Raw genomic sequence first — 16134 nt, 5'->3', positions numbered from 1 at the left:
ACCCAGAGTGTGACAGGAAGGGACAAAGTTTACAAACATAAAAAAAGCAGCAAATACAGTCAAAGGGGGAAAAAATGGTATAAAAAGGCAAAATTAATGGCTCTTTACTTAGAACAAAATAAATGAATTAACGGCACAAATAAAGGTTAATGGGTGTAATCTTATAACCATTACGGAGATATGGTTACAAGGAGATCAAAGCTGGGAACTAAATATTCAGGGATACGTGACTTTTCGAAAAGACAGGCAGGAGGGAAAGGGTGGTGGGGTAGCTTTGTTAGTACGAGGTGGAATAAGTATGATAGCAAGAAATGATCTTGGATTGGAAGATGTAGAACCCATAAGGGTGGAGGTAAGAAACAACAAGGGGAAGATGAAACTGATGGGAGTAGCCTATAGGCCCCCTATCAGTAGCTATACTGTAGGACAGAGAATAAATCAGGAGATAATGAGGGAATCCTGGGATGGTAGGACTGACATATGAGGAGAGATTGAGTCAGTTAGGATTATATTTGCTAGAGTTCAGAAGAATGAGGGGGGGATCTCATTGGGTAGATGCAGGAAGAATGTTTTCGATGGTAGGGGAGTCCAGAACCAGGGGTCACAGTCTGAGGATACAGGGTAGACCATTTAAGACTGAGATGAGCAGAAATTTCTTCACTAAGAGAGTGGTGAGCTTGTGGAATTCGCTACCACAGAAAGTAGTTGAGACCAAAACATTGTATGTTTTCAAGAAGGCGTTAGATATATCTCTTCTGGTGAAAGGGATCAAAGGATATGGAGAGAAAGTGGGAGCAGGCTATTGAGTTGGATGATCAGCCATGATCATAAAGAATGGTGGAGCATGCTCGAAAGGCCGAATGGCCTACTCCTCTTTTCTATGTTTCAATGTAAGAAAAGGCAGTACATTAATCACAGGTGACTTTAATCTTCATGTAGATTGGGAAAATCAAATTGGCAGAGGTAGCCACGAGTGAGAATTAAGAGTGTATTTGGGACAGTTTTCTAGAATTATGTGCTGTGGATCCAACCAGGGGGTCAAGCTATTTTGGATCTGGTAATGTGTAATGAGGCAGGTTTAATAAATGATTTCAGAGTAAAAGATCCCCTAGGAAACAGTGACCATAACATGGTAGAATTTAGCAATCAGATTGAGAGTGGGAAGCTTGGGTTGGAAACAACTGTGTTAAACTTAAATAAGGGTAATTACAAAGGAATGAGGGCAAAGTTGGCTGGAATGGATTGGGAAAGGAGTTTAACAGAAAAGATGGCTGATGAACAATGGCAAACGTTTAAGAAAATAGTTCACAACTCACAAAAAAAAATCCCAGTGAGGAAGAAGGATTGTAGGATGGGAATAAACCAACCATGGTTAACCAAGGAAGTGAAGGGTAGTATTAAATTGAAAGAAAAAAGATACAATGTGGCAAAGATTAGTGGTAAGCCAGAGGATTGGGAAAGTTTTAAAAAACAACAAAAGATGACCAAAAGAAATAAAGAGGGAGAAAATAAACTTTGAGGGTAAATTAGCAAGTAATATTAAAGCAGATAGTAAGAGCTTCTTTAAATATATAAAAAGGAAGAGAGAGGCCAAAGTGAACATAGGCCCTTAGAGAATGAGGCTGGGGAAATAATAATGTGGAACCAGGAAATGGCAGAGGGGTTCAATAAATACCTTCCACCTTAGAAGACACTAATAGCATTCCAAAAATACTAAATAATCAAGGGGCAAAAAGGGTGGAGGAAATAAATACAATAACTATCACTAGAGAAAAAGTACTAGGGAAACTAATGGGGCTAAAGGTATCCTAGGATATTAAAAGAAGTAGCTACAGAGTTAGTGGATGTGCTGGTAGTAATCTTCCAAGAACCCTTAGATTCTGGAAAAGTCCCAGAGGATTGGAAAACTGCCAACGTAACACCCTTATTCAAAAAGGGAGGGAAACAAAAAACATAACTATAGGCCAGTTAGCCTAACATCCATCATTGGTGAAATGTTAGAGTCGATTATAAATGATGTAATAGCAGAGCATTTAGAAATGCATAATATAATCAAGCAGAGTCAGCATGGCTTCATGAAGGGGAAATCATGCCTGATAAATTTATTAGAATTCTTTGAGGAGGTAACAAGCTGGATAGATGAAGGGGAACCAGTAGATGTAATATATTTGGATCTCCAAAACGCATTCAATAAGGTACCGCACATAAGTCTACTTAATAAGGTAAGAGCCCATGGTGTTTGGGTAATATATTAGCATGGATAGAGGATTGGCTAACTAATAGAAGACAGAGAATTGGGATGATGGGGGATCTGTAACTATTGGACTGCCACAGGGATCAGTGCTGGGGCCACAATAATTTACAATATATATTAATGACCTGGATGAGGGAAGTGAATGTACTATCACCAAGTTTGTGGATGACACAAAAAATAGGTGGGAAGTCAAGTGGTAAGGATGACATAGTCTGCAGAGGGATATAGACAGATTAAGTGAGTGGGCAATTACTTGGCAGATGGAATATAATGTGAGGAAATGTGAGGTTATGCACTTTGCGAGGAAGAATAGAGGAGCTGAATACTTGAAAAAGACTGCAGAAAGCTGCAGCACAGAGGGATTTGGGGGTCCTCGTGCATGAATCACAAAAAGCTAGCATACAAGTTCAGCAGGTAATAGAGAAGGCAAATGGAATGTTGGCCTTTGTTTCAAAGGGAATGGAGCATAAAAATAGGAAGTCTTGCCAAAACTATACAAGGCAATAGATGCCACCTAGATTACTGTGAACAGTTTAGGTCCCCTTATCTAAAGAAAGATATATCGGCATTGGAGGCAGTCCAGAGAAGGTTCACTAGGTTGATCCCGGGCATGGAGGGATTTTCTTATGAAGAGTGGTTGAGTAGGTTGGGCCTGTACTCATTGGAGTTTAGAAGAATGAAAGACGACCTTATTGAAACATATAATGTTCTTAGAGGGCTTGACAGGGTAGGTGCTGAGAGGTTGTTTCCCCTTGTGGGAGAGTCTAGTACCAGAAAGTATAATCTCAGAGTAAAGGGTTGCCCATTTAAGACAGAGATGAGGAGGAATTTCTTCTCTGAGGGTAGTGAATCTGTGTAATTCTTTACTGCAGTGGGCTGTAGAGGCTGGATCTTTAAATATATTCAAGGCTGAGATAGACAGATTTTTAATCAGTAAGGGAATCAAGGGTTATGGGGAAAATGCAGGAAAGTGGCTTTGAGAATTATCAGATCAGCCATGATCTCATTGATTGGTGGAGCAGACTCGATGGGCCGAATCTTCTGTTCTGTTCCTATGTCTTATGGTCTAACTAAACATAATCTTGATGAACAGCACTTTGCCTTTCAATTGGGCATTTTACAACCTTACTGACTTAACATTGAATTCAACAATTTCATAACCACTGCTCTCATTTTTTCGGAAGACAGCTGTTCCAAACTGTTATGCCATCCCCATTTACACTTCATCTTTTGTTTTTTAAATTATCCCATTACTCTGTCCTTTTCCTTGCACCGTCATCCCTTTTGTCATTTAATCTCTCCTGCCTTCCCTCTTCTCACCTACTTACCCTTTTATTCTTTCCTCTCCTTCCTCCCTTTTCTCTGTCTCTGTGCTTCTTAAAACTTTTACAGCTCTAACTTTTTCTTCTAGTTTAGCTGGATCCCCCAGTTTCCTGGGTTTCCTGGATCTTGACAGTGAAAACAAGGCAAGAACACAGCAGCAATTGAGGGTGCAAAAGACACTGGGGAAATATGCCAATAAGTGCTGGTACCACATAGCTGCTCTCTTGCCTGTTTGTGTGTAAAGCTTTGTTTACAGTACTTGTGCCGAACGGTTACTTTCATAATTTTAGAGGTTACTTTTACAACTTCAGAGGTGTTATCTGGACTTTGCAGGTTTGTATGTCTGACCTCCACTTTGGAGCTTTGATCTATCAGCTTATGCTTGTGTTTCCTTGGACCTCAGATGAGGACCAAGGTGACCAGCAGGAACAACACTGCCAGGAGCAGCAACAGCCTGCTACCAGAGACCTAAAGCTCCACAGGAGAGAGAGGTCAGTGGAGAGATGCAGCTCTAAGGAAGCCATACTCACGACACAGGATCTGTAGGCAGAAAAAAAACTTCCTCAGAATACCAATGTTTCATGAAGCTTAGTGTGTCACGTCTGATGGTAGCAGATGTTTGCAGCCTGCTGGAACAGGACCTGCCAAGTGGACCTGGTAACATGCTTTACCAGTGGCTGTTGAAGTCACTACCGCCTTCAACTTCTTTTCCTCTGGCTCTTTCCAGGATTGTCTTTGCAGGATATTTCAGTTGGCATGGCCCAAATGCACTAGACTGATGTCTTGTTTGCCAGGGCCAGCAATTATATATTATATTTTCCAGCCAAGATGCTCATCAGAATGAGCAGGCACTTGGAGCCTATGGCTCTGGCTATCTTCCCATAGGTGCAGAATATCATTGATTGCATCTTTGAGGCATTTAAAACATCCTCGGATGACCCAGAAGTATTTATCAACTGCAAGAACTTACACACCATTTACGTGCAACTGGTGCACAACCACAGAGAGGTTTATGTTCAAGATTCCTGGACAACTACCATGATGCTTTTGGCCTACAGCAGTTCACACTCCTTGATCTCTTTGCAATTCGAAGCAGACGTATTGTCTGGCTGCTTAGAGGCAAGGGATACCCACGTAAAATGTTGCTGATAGTACCCATGAAGAACCCAACCAATGAGGCCCAGGAGCATTACAATGACAACGATACAACAACCAGATGTATCATTGAACAAAACACCATCAGGTTGAACAGTGCTTTCGGTGCCTGAACAAATCTGGAGGTACTCTTCAGTATGCACCGACCAAGGTCTCTAGAATGGTCTTGATGTGTTGCATTGTGTACATCATTGCATAGCAGCAAGGTTTAGATGTGCAGGAGGAACAAGACGCAGTACACACAGCCACTTCAGATGATTCCAAGGAGGAAGCGGAATATGATGTGACCAGTTAATGTCCTCATTATTGGTGGTCCACTTAGACTCCACTGGTCCATTTAGGCTTCACTAGTCTACTCATCCGAAAACCACATGCAAAAGCTACTTCCCCATCAACCGCATATCCTCCCAATTATACCAACACAAAGCAGTCCTGCAAACAGCCAAGCCTCCCCTATTGTACATAAAAACAGAAAATGTTGGATAAACTCAGTTGCTTTGGCAGCATCTGTGGAGAGAGAAACAGAATAATGTTTTAATTCCATATGACTCCTTTTCAGAGCGTCCCCTATTGCTCAGCTTCAATTCAAGTCTTACCATTCATCAGTAAAAGACCACTTTCACCAACCAGCAACCAAAAAAGGCAAGACAGGAAAGTGGTGAAAATAAATAATATTACATGGCTCAAAAAGAAAACAAACTTAACATTCTAACATTGTGGAACACACCTATGTGTACATGCAACTACAACTCCTCTTTCTAGCACTTCTACATGGTGGCTTCAATGGAAGTAGGCTGTGCAAATCACTGCTCTAACTGATGAGATGCTCTTGGCTGATGGCCTCTGGGTTTTGGAGCTTGTGAGGGACCTCCCAAGACAGGCTCCACCTGCCCCTGTGCAAGGGGATACTCACCTGTTATGACACATGGCAGAATACAGGGGACTGATTGAGGAATGTAGAAGGCAATGGGTGAGAAGTGCAAAGTTAAAAATACACATGCCTACATAGACATGATCTATGATTAGCGGAGCAACAAGGGTGGGAGGAAACCTGTGAATGGAGGAGTTGGAGCTGGTATCCTGGACAATGAGTCTAACCCGTTCGAACTTCGACATCCTCTGGGAAATTTAGGCGAAGCAGAAAATGATGATGGAGGAGGTGGATAGAAACCCAGTAATGAGGCCAGGATTAGTCTTGGAGGAGCCACCTGTTCCAGGAATGTCTTCAAAGGCAGCAGCCAGCCTAGAGAAGATCCGTCCCACTTAAATTTCCCTGTAATCCTGTAGAGATGGAGTTCCTCTGAGAATTTGAATGGATTGATTGGACTCCATTTTGAAAGTAATACTTCATTCCTTAAAGATGATTTAATAGCTCTCCAATGTTTTTCTGTCACATCTCATAGGTTTTGTTTTTCAAAATAATCTTCTTATAATGGAACTCCTTTTTATTTTGTTTTCCCTGATGAAATGAGTTCTTTATCAGTCACATTTTGGATCCTCCAATAGTTCTGGTGATACCAGTAAATGTATTTCCCAATCTGGTTATTTGTGTCGCGTTGGATGAATGTCATATGACATAATATCAAGCCACAAAGACCACAACAGTCCTAAACTTGATCTCCGTTTCATGCTGGGGTAGCTGATTTCAGTTGAGGTGTTGGCAGGGGATGGTAGAATTATGCTTTGTATCCCTTGGCTAGTGAGACGGAAAAAATCAGCCATGATTCCTACTCCTGTCATTGCCTTGCAAATCGCAGTGGTAAATTTAGGTATTTAATATCTGAGATTGTGAGGCTCACCATTGGAAACTCGAGTAAAGGAAGAGAAGTTACAATCAAGACAGTAAAGACTGTAACAAAATTGTACAGCTGTGTTGTCCCTCTGCATCTCCTCCATTGAGAATGAACTATTGAAGTAAGTGTAGCTGATGCAGGCTGGGGTGGTTGATGTGTCTGTAGACCCCAACATCAAAAAGCTCTCAACAAAATTAAGCTATGCAGTTTTCTCCTCAAAAAGACCCATCAAAAGAAAATTATTTTGACCCCTGGAGAAGTGGAAACGCTTTGAGCTGAGCCCCACTTCCATGTTCTGTTTCACCATGATTTCTCTCATGGTGTACCCACACCACATGGTAGCAATGAGCTGGAGAATGCTTTGCTGTAGATCAGCGGGGCAATGAAAGGCAAAAGCTAGGGTATTGTTCCTCCTATTTAAATTGGCATTCATAGTTTATAAGCCATTAGTGAAAACTTCTATGCATACTTTTTGCAACATTTCAAACTCCATGCAGGCGACCCCTCTTTTCATGGAAGAAGACAGTATTGCAAAGGACTGTGGCATCATGTCAGTTATGCTCGTGATTAACTCTTCCAATCTCTGCAAGCTGGAATGCCTGCCAGAAGGCTGCACATTCTTTGCTACTACTCCAGAGGTAGCCTATTTATTGATGGCCCTGTTGTATAGCATCTGCAGTCAGTAGAGCAGAGCTTGAAGTGTCCTGTGATGTCCGTGGAGTCCCCACCATCTGCTCTTGCTCACTTGAGTCACCAGATGGAAACACAACTATCTGCCCCACTGCTCTCACTAAGTGTGAATATGTGAGCTGGTGCATGGTCTGCATGAGTCCTGTGATGATATACCCTTAGAGGGAGTGACCTCCTGATAAACCATTGCCTCCTTGACCACCTCCTGCAGAACGTTTGAATGCCCAGTGGAAGGTTAGTGACATAAAGTAGAACTGTCAAGGTAAGAATGGTTTAAGTGATCATTATTTGCATTATCATATTTCACTCACTGCTGAAATCATGCTTAATGCAGCATGAGTGTTTTATGCCATGTAGCTATCTGATATTGAACTCTGTCACTAGGTTGCTGGAAAACCCTATTTCTGATGACCAAGCATGCCAAAAATCCACCGATGTCCAGCACCACCTCCTCTGCAGCTGTCAATTGCAAAATGGCTGAGGGGCCACCTCTGTTCTCTGCCTCTCCTTTGGATTCTGTCCTCTCTCCTGCAAGGAGAGAAAGTGACCTATGAGTGAGATTAATGGCAAATGTTAAACAGATGGATGACTATGAGGGTGAGACATAATATTGCATACGAATCAGGGTGAGTGACTGTAGTGGGTGGAGAACAGGGGATGTGAGGAAGTACATAGACAGAGAAGATAAGATATGTTAGTCTAAAGATTGATGTGCTGGATTGGGCTTGAGAAGGGGATTGAAGTAACACGTATATCAGGATGTAGTTGAATTTGCCACTACACTTAGCTTTCCTACCCTGCTTATGTCATTAAATCATTTTTGGCTTTCAATCCATGAGCGTGCCAGCACGCTTCTGCCGTTGACATCGTGAGAAACCTCCAACTGTGCCTTTTCTGTTTCACTTTCTCCTGTCAGCAGGGTAGAGTATCCCCTCGAAGGCCCCCAAAGACTTCACAGGATATCCAGGGAGATCTCATTAAAACAAGGCCCAGCGTTTGAATATCTGAACTCCATAATGCCAATTTCTCTATTATGCTCCCAATTGCAAACTCCAACAAGTTGCATATTTGGAGTGTCCCTTTTAAATACTAGAGTTGAAATCATCCCCACCTTTCCAACATTCCAAGCACATTGCAAAGTTAAAATACAACTCAATGTAAGGTGGAGGAAATGTTACAATGCGAAATTAGTTAAGTTGAATGCCGTGAAGTTAGTATGTAGCTCCTTAATATCCTAGTCAATCTGCACCTGAAGTATTGTGTATAGCTCTGGTCTTTGGAACGTAGGGAATATAAGGACAGTTTATAGGAGAACATTACTGTCTGACAGATTAGCTGTGAGGCAGAAAGGACTCTAGAACATTGAAAAGAAACATTTTATAAGGGAACATGAGGGAAGATGAGGTTCATAATAAGATAGTGAAAGTAAACCCGAAAATATTGTCAGATAGACCAGGGTGAGATTCCAGAATGTGAAGTGCAAATGTAATTTAAACAGAGGATGATTCACAGCTGGAATGAATTGTCAGAACAAATGATTCAGACCATTGGACTCATTTCAGAAGCAGCTAGGCATTGTAATGTATAGAATGTGGAATTTTTCTTCCAGAAGGAGGAAATCAAATGGGCTGACAGATCTTCATCCCCACCTAACAAAAGAAATTTCAACCATTTCTCTTTCCTATCTCTTTACAATATTGGAATCAAAGACTCTGCACTCCATCTCATCTAACACCTTCTTTCTCAATATCTAAAAACGATGGAATGATTTACCTTGTCTTCTGTTCCTCTTACAGGCTGGAGGCTTTTAAAACTGGAACTTGATGTCACCTCACCATCTCTTTAATTATTTTGTCTTCTCTCTTCCTCTTTTTCAAGTTTGATGCACTTTGGACTAGAGCCCTTTATCTACATTACTCAGTTTAAAAAATCTATGCTCAATTATGGTGGTATTGGATCAATACTGATTCCCTTGTAATATTCAGAATTATTGAAAATTATTCTTGTCTTTCAGATGGTGGCAATAGAACTTTACGAACTACCACTGTGGAGTCCAGCATTGTAAAGAAAACTGACGGTAAGGGGAATCAGTTGGACTAATAAAAATTCTTGAATCATGTTCAATTCTGCTATATCTGAAATAGCAGGGTCTTTGAATAGGACATCGCATTCAAATAGAATAAAGTTCTCCCATATCTTAGTTGGTAAGAGATCTGCCTAATATAGTATTCAGTTTCTCAAACAAGGAAGATCCCAGGTTTGATGTTCACTTTCAGTAAAAGCAACTGTTGTGATGCTGCAGTTGACCTCAGAGCCCTTGGTTTGAAGGTGGAAAAATAGCCAGAGTTCTGCCCAGAATGTGCAATTCAATGACCCCTGCTTAAATGTGCTTATGTGAAAGGTGAAGACGTGATCAGGCTTGGCTATGATGCGCACCACAAACGAACGGCCTGACAATCCTCACTGCTTTCAGATTATGTCACTGAAGGTCAGCATGTAGTTCAGAAGTAAGTGGTGGCCAAGGATAGATTTTTGGGGAACACCAGAGGTACAAGTGTGGGAGCATGAAGAGAAGCCATTGCAAGTGATTCTTTGCATACGATTAGATAGATAAGAATGGAATCAGGTAAGAGCAGTCCTACTCAGCTGGATGACAGTAGAGAGACGTTGGAGGAGGATGGCATGGTCAACCTTTCCAATGGCTGCAGACAGGTTGGGAAGTACAAAGGGGGAAAGGTTACCTTTGTGTGAGGGACTAAGACCTCACCCAGCTGGAATGAATTTATCAATTTCTTGGTAAAATATATATAAAGAAATGCTCATTGCTATCTCAAACTTTCAAACTGGACAAAGACCTAAAATGGCTGAATCTATGGGCGGGATTTTCCACTCCCAATTGCGGCTGGTGTCATAGCGGGTGCAAGAGCTAAATCTCACGAGAAGGCCCAAAACTAGTTTTCTGACTGCATAACATGAGGAAGCAATTGTGCACTTCAGCCATCGATGGCGGGCTGTGTTTCCTGCTGCCAAACGTCATTAACATAAATCAGATCTCATTATGACGTCTCCTCACTGGAATCATCCCTTCACACTGGATTAAGAGCCCACATCGGCGTGCAACTATCGATGTATTTCACAAGAAGATTTAAACGACGTGCAGCTGACGACCTGCACTTCACTCAAGACTCCGAGGTTAATTCACATACCTTGCATTGCGCAGCACTCATGGGGGTCAGCACCAGGTTTCACAGGCTGCACCACATCGGTTTCAGGGGGGTCTCACAGGCAAGTCTCTACAGCTACCACACCAGGGCTAAGGTGGAAGTGGCTTTTACTGTGCTGCAGGGCAATGGCTCCATTGGAGAAGAGGCCAGACAGTACTAAGGGAAGAGAAGGGGCTGCAAGGCAATGGCTGCACTGGGGGCAATGAGTGGGGAAGGTTGCACTGAGACACATGACTGTTGGGTGGAGGAGGTGGAGGCACTAAAGGGCCACCCAAATGAAATGTTAGTTCCAGAATGAGGACAGAGGCATAGCTGAGACAGATTAGCAGCTGTTCAATTGACATGTAGGGAGTCAGGAAAGTGAAGCAATAAGGCCCATTAATGCAACACCAATTCCTCAAAGTAGCAATGATTGTTCCCCTAGTTTTAACCCTTTGTTCACAGCCTTCAATCTTTCAGGGGAGCTGCCAGAGGACTGGAGAATTGCAAACATTTACCCTTGCTGACCAGCCAGTTTAACTTTGGTGGTGGGGAAGCTTCTAGAAACAGTTATTCAGGATAGAGTTAATAGTCACATGGAAAAATGTGGGTTGGTTAGGACGAGCCAGCATGGATTTCTTAAAGAATACCTCAATTGAACCTGCCTCCGCCACAGTTCCAGGCAGGGCATGCTGGAGATATTTGAAGAGGTAACAGGGTAATGCTATTGATTTTTAAAAATATATTCATTCATGGGATGGGGGCATTGCTGGCTAAGCCAACCTTTATTGGCCATCCCTAATTTCCCTTGAGGACTGAGTAGCTTGCTAGGCCATTTCAGAAGACATTTAAGGGTCAATCACATTGCTGTGGGTCTGCAGTCACGTGTAGGCCAGACCAGGTAAGGACATTTCCTTCCCTAAAGGGCATTAGTGAACCAGATGGGTTTTTTACAACAATTGACAATGGTTTCATGGTCATCATTAGACTTTTAATTCCAGATTTTTTATTGAATGCAAATTTCACCATCTGCCATGGTGGTGAATCATCACCATCTCCCAGGTTCACAGAATCAGAGTGCAGAAGAGGCCCTTCAGCCCATCGAGTCTGCACCGACACGCAAGAAACACTTCACCTACCTATCTAATCCCATTTACCAGCACTTGGCCCATAGCCTTGAATGTTATGATGTGCCAAGTGCTCATCCAGGTATTTTTTAAAGGATGTGAGGCAAACTGCCTCCACCACTCTCCCAGGCAGCGCATTCAAGACCCTCACCACCCTCTGGGTAAAAAGTTTTTCCTCACACCCCCCCCTAAACCTCCTGCCCCTCACCTTGAACTTATGTCCCCTCGTGACTGACCCTTCAACTAAGGGGAACAGCTGCTCCCTATCCACCCTGTCCATGCCCCTCATCATCTTGTACACCTCAATCAGGTCACCCCTCAGTCTTCTCTGCTTCAAGGAAAACAACCCAAGTCTATCCAACCTCTCTTCATAACTTAAATGTTTCACCCCAGGCAACATCCTGGTGAATCTCCTCTGCACCCCCTCCAGTGCAATCACATCCTTCCTATAATGTGGCAACCAGAACTGCACACAGTACTCCAGCTGTGGCCTCACTAAGGTTCTATACAACTCCAACATGACCTCCCTACTTTTGTAATCTATGCCTCGATTGATAAAGGCAAGTGTCCCGTATGCCTTTTTCACCACCCCACTAACATGCCCCTCTGCCTTCAGAGATCTATGGACACACACGCCAAGGTGCCTTTGTTCCTCCGAACTTCCTAGTGTCATGCTGTTCATTGAATCCTTCCTTGTCAAATTACTCCTTCCAAAGTGTATCACCTCACACTTTTCAGGGTTAAATTCCATCTGTCACTTATCTGCCCATTTGACCATCCCGTCTATATCTTCCTGTAGCCCAAGACACTCAACCTCACTGTTAACTACCTGGCCAATCTTTGTGTCATCCGCAAACTGACTAATCCTACCCCCCACATAGCCATCTATATCGTTTATATAAATGACGAATAATAAGGGACCCAGCACAGATCCCTGTGGTATGCCTCTAGACACTGGATTCTAGTCACTAAAGCATCCTTCTGTCATCACCCTCTGTCTCCTACAACAAAGCCAATTTTGAATCCACCTTATCAAGTTACCCTGTATCCCATGTGCATTTGCCTTCTCCCATGTGGGATCTTGTCAAAGGCTTTGCTGAAATCCATATAAACTACATTAACTGCACTACCCTCATATACACACCTGGTCACCTCCTCAAAAAATTCAATCAAGTTTGTTAGGCATGACCTCCCTCTGACATGATAGCCATGCTGACTATCCCTGATCAAACCTTGCCTCTCCAAGTGGAGATAGATTCTCTCCTTCAGAATTTTCTCCAATAGTTTCCCTACCACTGACGTGAGACTCACTGGCCTGTAGTTCCCTGGCTTATTTCTACAACCCTTCTTAAATAGCGGAACCACATTAGCTGTTCTCCAGTCCTCTGGCACCTCCCCCCTGGCCAGAGAGGAATTAAAAACTTGGGTCAGAGCCCCTGCGATCTCCTCCCTTGCCTCCCTCAGCAGCCTGGGACACAAATCATCCGGACCTGGAGATTTGTCCACTTTTAAGCTTGCCAACACCTCCAATACCTTGTCACTCCCTATATTAATTTGCTCAAGAACCTCGCAGTCTTTCTCCCCGAGTTCAATACTTTCATCCTCATTCTTTTGGGTGAGGACGGATGTGAAATATTCGTTCAACACTCTACCGATGTCCTCTGGCTCCACCCATAGATTGCCCCCTTGGTCCCTAATGGGCCCTACTCTTCCCATTGATATACTTACAGAATATCTTGGGATTTTCCCTACTTTTACCAGCCAGAGCTTTCTCATATCCCCTCTTTGCTCTCCTAATTGCTTTCTTAAGCTCCACCCTGCACTCTCTGTACTCCACTAATGCCTCCGCTGATTTGCTTCCCTTGTACCTGCTAAAGCCTCTCTTTTCCTTCTCATCATATCCTGAATATCTCTGGTCATCCATGGTTCTCTGGGCTTGTTACTCATTCCTATCACCCTAGAGGGAACATGTTGAGCCTGTACTCTCCCCATTTCCTTTTTGAACACCCCCCACTGCTCCTCTGTCGATTTCCCTACAAATCCTGTGTTATTTTACTATAATCCTCTCTCTCCCCAATCCAAAACATTTTTTTGCAACTTGTCTATTTCTTTGTCCATAACAAGCTTAAATTGTACCATGTTGTGGTTGCTATCACTAAAATGCTCCCCCACCACCACCTCAGCCACCTGTCTGGCTTCATTCCCCAGAACTAGGTCCAGCACGACGCTGTCCCTTGTTGGACCCTCTACATATTGACCTAAAAAGTTCTCCTGTACACATTTCAAGAAATCCACTCCATCCAGGCCCTTAACACTATGTCTATCCCAATTAATGTTGGGAAAGTTGAAATCACCTCATATAATTACCCTATTGTTGTTTTTACACACCTCCGCAAATTGTGCACGTATTTGCTCCTCATTTTCCCGCTGACTATCTGGGGCCTATAATAAACACCTAACAATGTGGCTGCCCCTTTTTTATTCCTAAGCTCTACCCACAAAGCTTCATTTGATGCCCCCTCCAAGATATCATCTCTCCTTACTGCAATAACTGACTCCTTAACTAATAATGCAATGCCTCCTCCTCTTTTACCCCCTCCTCTGTCTTGCCTGAAGATTCTATATCCTGGAATGTTGAGCTGCCAATCCTGCCCCTCCTTCAACCATGTCTCAGTGATGGCTACTATATCACAATTCCACGAGTCAATCCTCACCCTTAAGTCATCTGTTTTACTTGCAATACTCCTGGCATTAAAGGAGAGGCCATCCAGCCTTGCCTTACTCCCTTGAAACTTAATGCAGCTGTACTCCCCCTGACTTGATTGTTTTACTGTATTCTGTTAACCTATCCCTATTCTGTTAACATTCTATGTCCCTTCCCCCTGCCGAATTAGTCCTGGGAGACCCTGGGTCTCTGGATTAATAGTCCAGTGCCTTCGCCACCGCCTTCCCCAATGTGGTGCACATGGATTTCCAAAAGGCATTCGATACACTGCCACACAACAGATTTGTGAGAAAAGTTATAGATCATGGAATAAAAAAAGGACAGTAGAAATGTGGACACAAAATTGGCTGAGTAAGAGGAAACAGTAAGTAATGGTTAATAGATACTTTTCGGGCTGGAGGAAGGTTTATAGTGGAGTTCCCCATGTGTTGGTATTAGGACCTTTGTTTTTTCTGATATATATTTATGATCTAGATCTTGGTGTGCAGGGGATAATTTCAAAGTTTGCGGATGATACAAAATTTGGAAGCATTGTAAACTATGTGGAGGACAGTGTAGAACTTCAAAAAGACATAGACAAGTTGGTGGAGTGGGCAGATAGGTGGCAGATGAAGTTCAGTGCAGAGAATGTTCAATGTGAGCTAATTCATTTTGGTAGGTAGAGCGTGGAGAGACAATATAAAATAAGGAGTACAACTATAAAGGGTGTGCAGGAGCAGAGGGACCTGGGTGTATATGTGCATAAGTAATTAAAGGTGGCAGGACAGGTGGAGAGAACAGTTAATAAAGCATACAGTATCCTAGGCTTTATTAATAGGGGCACAGAGTACAAGAGCAAGGAGGTTTTAGCTGAACTTGTATAGGACAGTAGTTGTTTTGTACTAGAGAAGTGGTACTGAGTAAATTGTTGGAGCTGCAGGCTGACAATTGCCTGGGTCCTGAAGGACTTCACCCTAGGGTCTTAAAAGAAGTGGCTAGTGAGATAGTTGATGCGTTTTTTTAAATTTTCCGAAACTCCCTAGATTCAAGGACGGTTCCATTAGATTGGAAGATAGCAAATGTAATTCCATTATTCAAAAAGGGAAGGAGACAGAAAGAAAGGAACTACAGACCAGTTAGATTAACTTCTGTTGTAGGGAAAATGTTAGAAGCTATTAAGGCAATCAGGCAGAGTCAACATGGTTTGGTGAAAGGGGAATCGTGTTTAGCCAACTTATTGGAGCTCTTTGAGGAAGTAACATGTCCTGTGGATGAAGGGGAGCCAGTGAATGTACTATACTTCGATTTCCAGAAAGCATTTGATAAAGTGCCACATAAAAAGTTATTGTGGAAAATAAAAGCTCATGGTGTAGGGAGTAACATATTGGCATGGACAGAAGATTGGTTAGCTAACAGAAAGCAGAGAATTGGTAAAAATGGGTTTTTTTCTGGTTGGCAGGATGTCACAAGTGGTGTGCCACAGGGATCAGTGCTGGGGCCTCAACTTTTTACAATTTACTTACATGACTTGGATGAAGGGACCGAAGGAATAGTGGCTAAATTTGCTGACGACACAAACAAATAGGAAAGTAAATTGTGAAGAGGATGTAAGGAGGCTACAAAGTGACATAGGTTAAGTGAGTGGGCAAAGATCTGGCAAATAGAGTGTAATGTGGGCAGGAAGTATAAGAAGGAAACTTATTATCTAAGTGGTGAGAGATTGCAGAGCTATGAGATTTAGGGAGATCTGGGTATCCTAGTGCATGAATCACAAAAGGTTAGTATGCAGGTACAGCAGGTAATTAGGCAAGCTAATAGAATGTTATCATTTATTGTGAAGGAAATTGATTACAAAAGTAGGGAGGTTATGCTTCAGTTATACTGG

At 42.7% G+C, this 16134-nt stretch overlaps 1 protein-coding gene and 1 long non-coding RNA gene across 5 annotated transcripts in view; both read left to right on the top strand.

Moving 5' to 3' along the window:
* Window positions 1-16134, top strand: part of LOC144687829 (uncharacterized) — a 701476-nt gene that overhangs the window by 629624 nt on the left and 55718 nt on the right. The gene's annotated exons all lie outside the window — the stretch shown is intronic.
* smtnb (smoothelin b) overlaps window positions 1-16134 on the top strand; it is a 413005-nt gene that overhangs the window by 348336 nt on the left and 48535 nt on the right. For all 4 annotated transcript variants that reach the window (XM_078554317.1, XM_078554318.1, XM_078554316.1 and 1 more), the window contains exon 14: window positions 9230-9292. In XM_078554317.1, coding sequence (XP_078410443.1) covers window positions 9230-9292 — 63 coding nt within the window. The remainder of the gene's footprint in view (window positions 1-9229; window positions 9293-16134) is intronic.

The sequence above is a fragment of the Cetorhinus maximus genome, chromosome 12, assembly GCF_964194155.1.
Source record: "Cetorhinus maximus chromosome 12, sCetMax3.hap1.1, whole genome shotgun sequence".
Taxonomy (NCBI): domain Eukaryota; kingdom Metazoa; phylum Chordata; class Chondrichthyes; order Lamniformes; family Cetorhinidae; genus Cetorhinus; species Cetorhinus maximus.
This window is presented reverse-complemented; position numbering and strand designations above follow the sequence as displayed.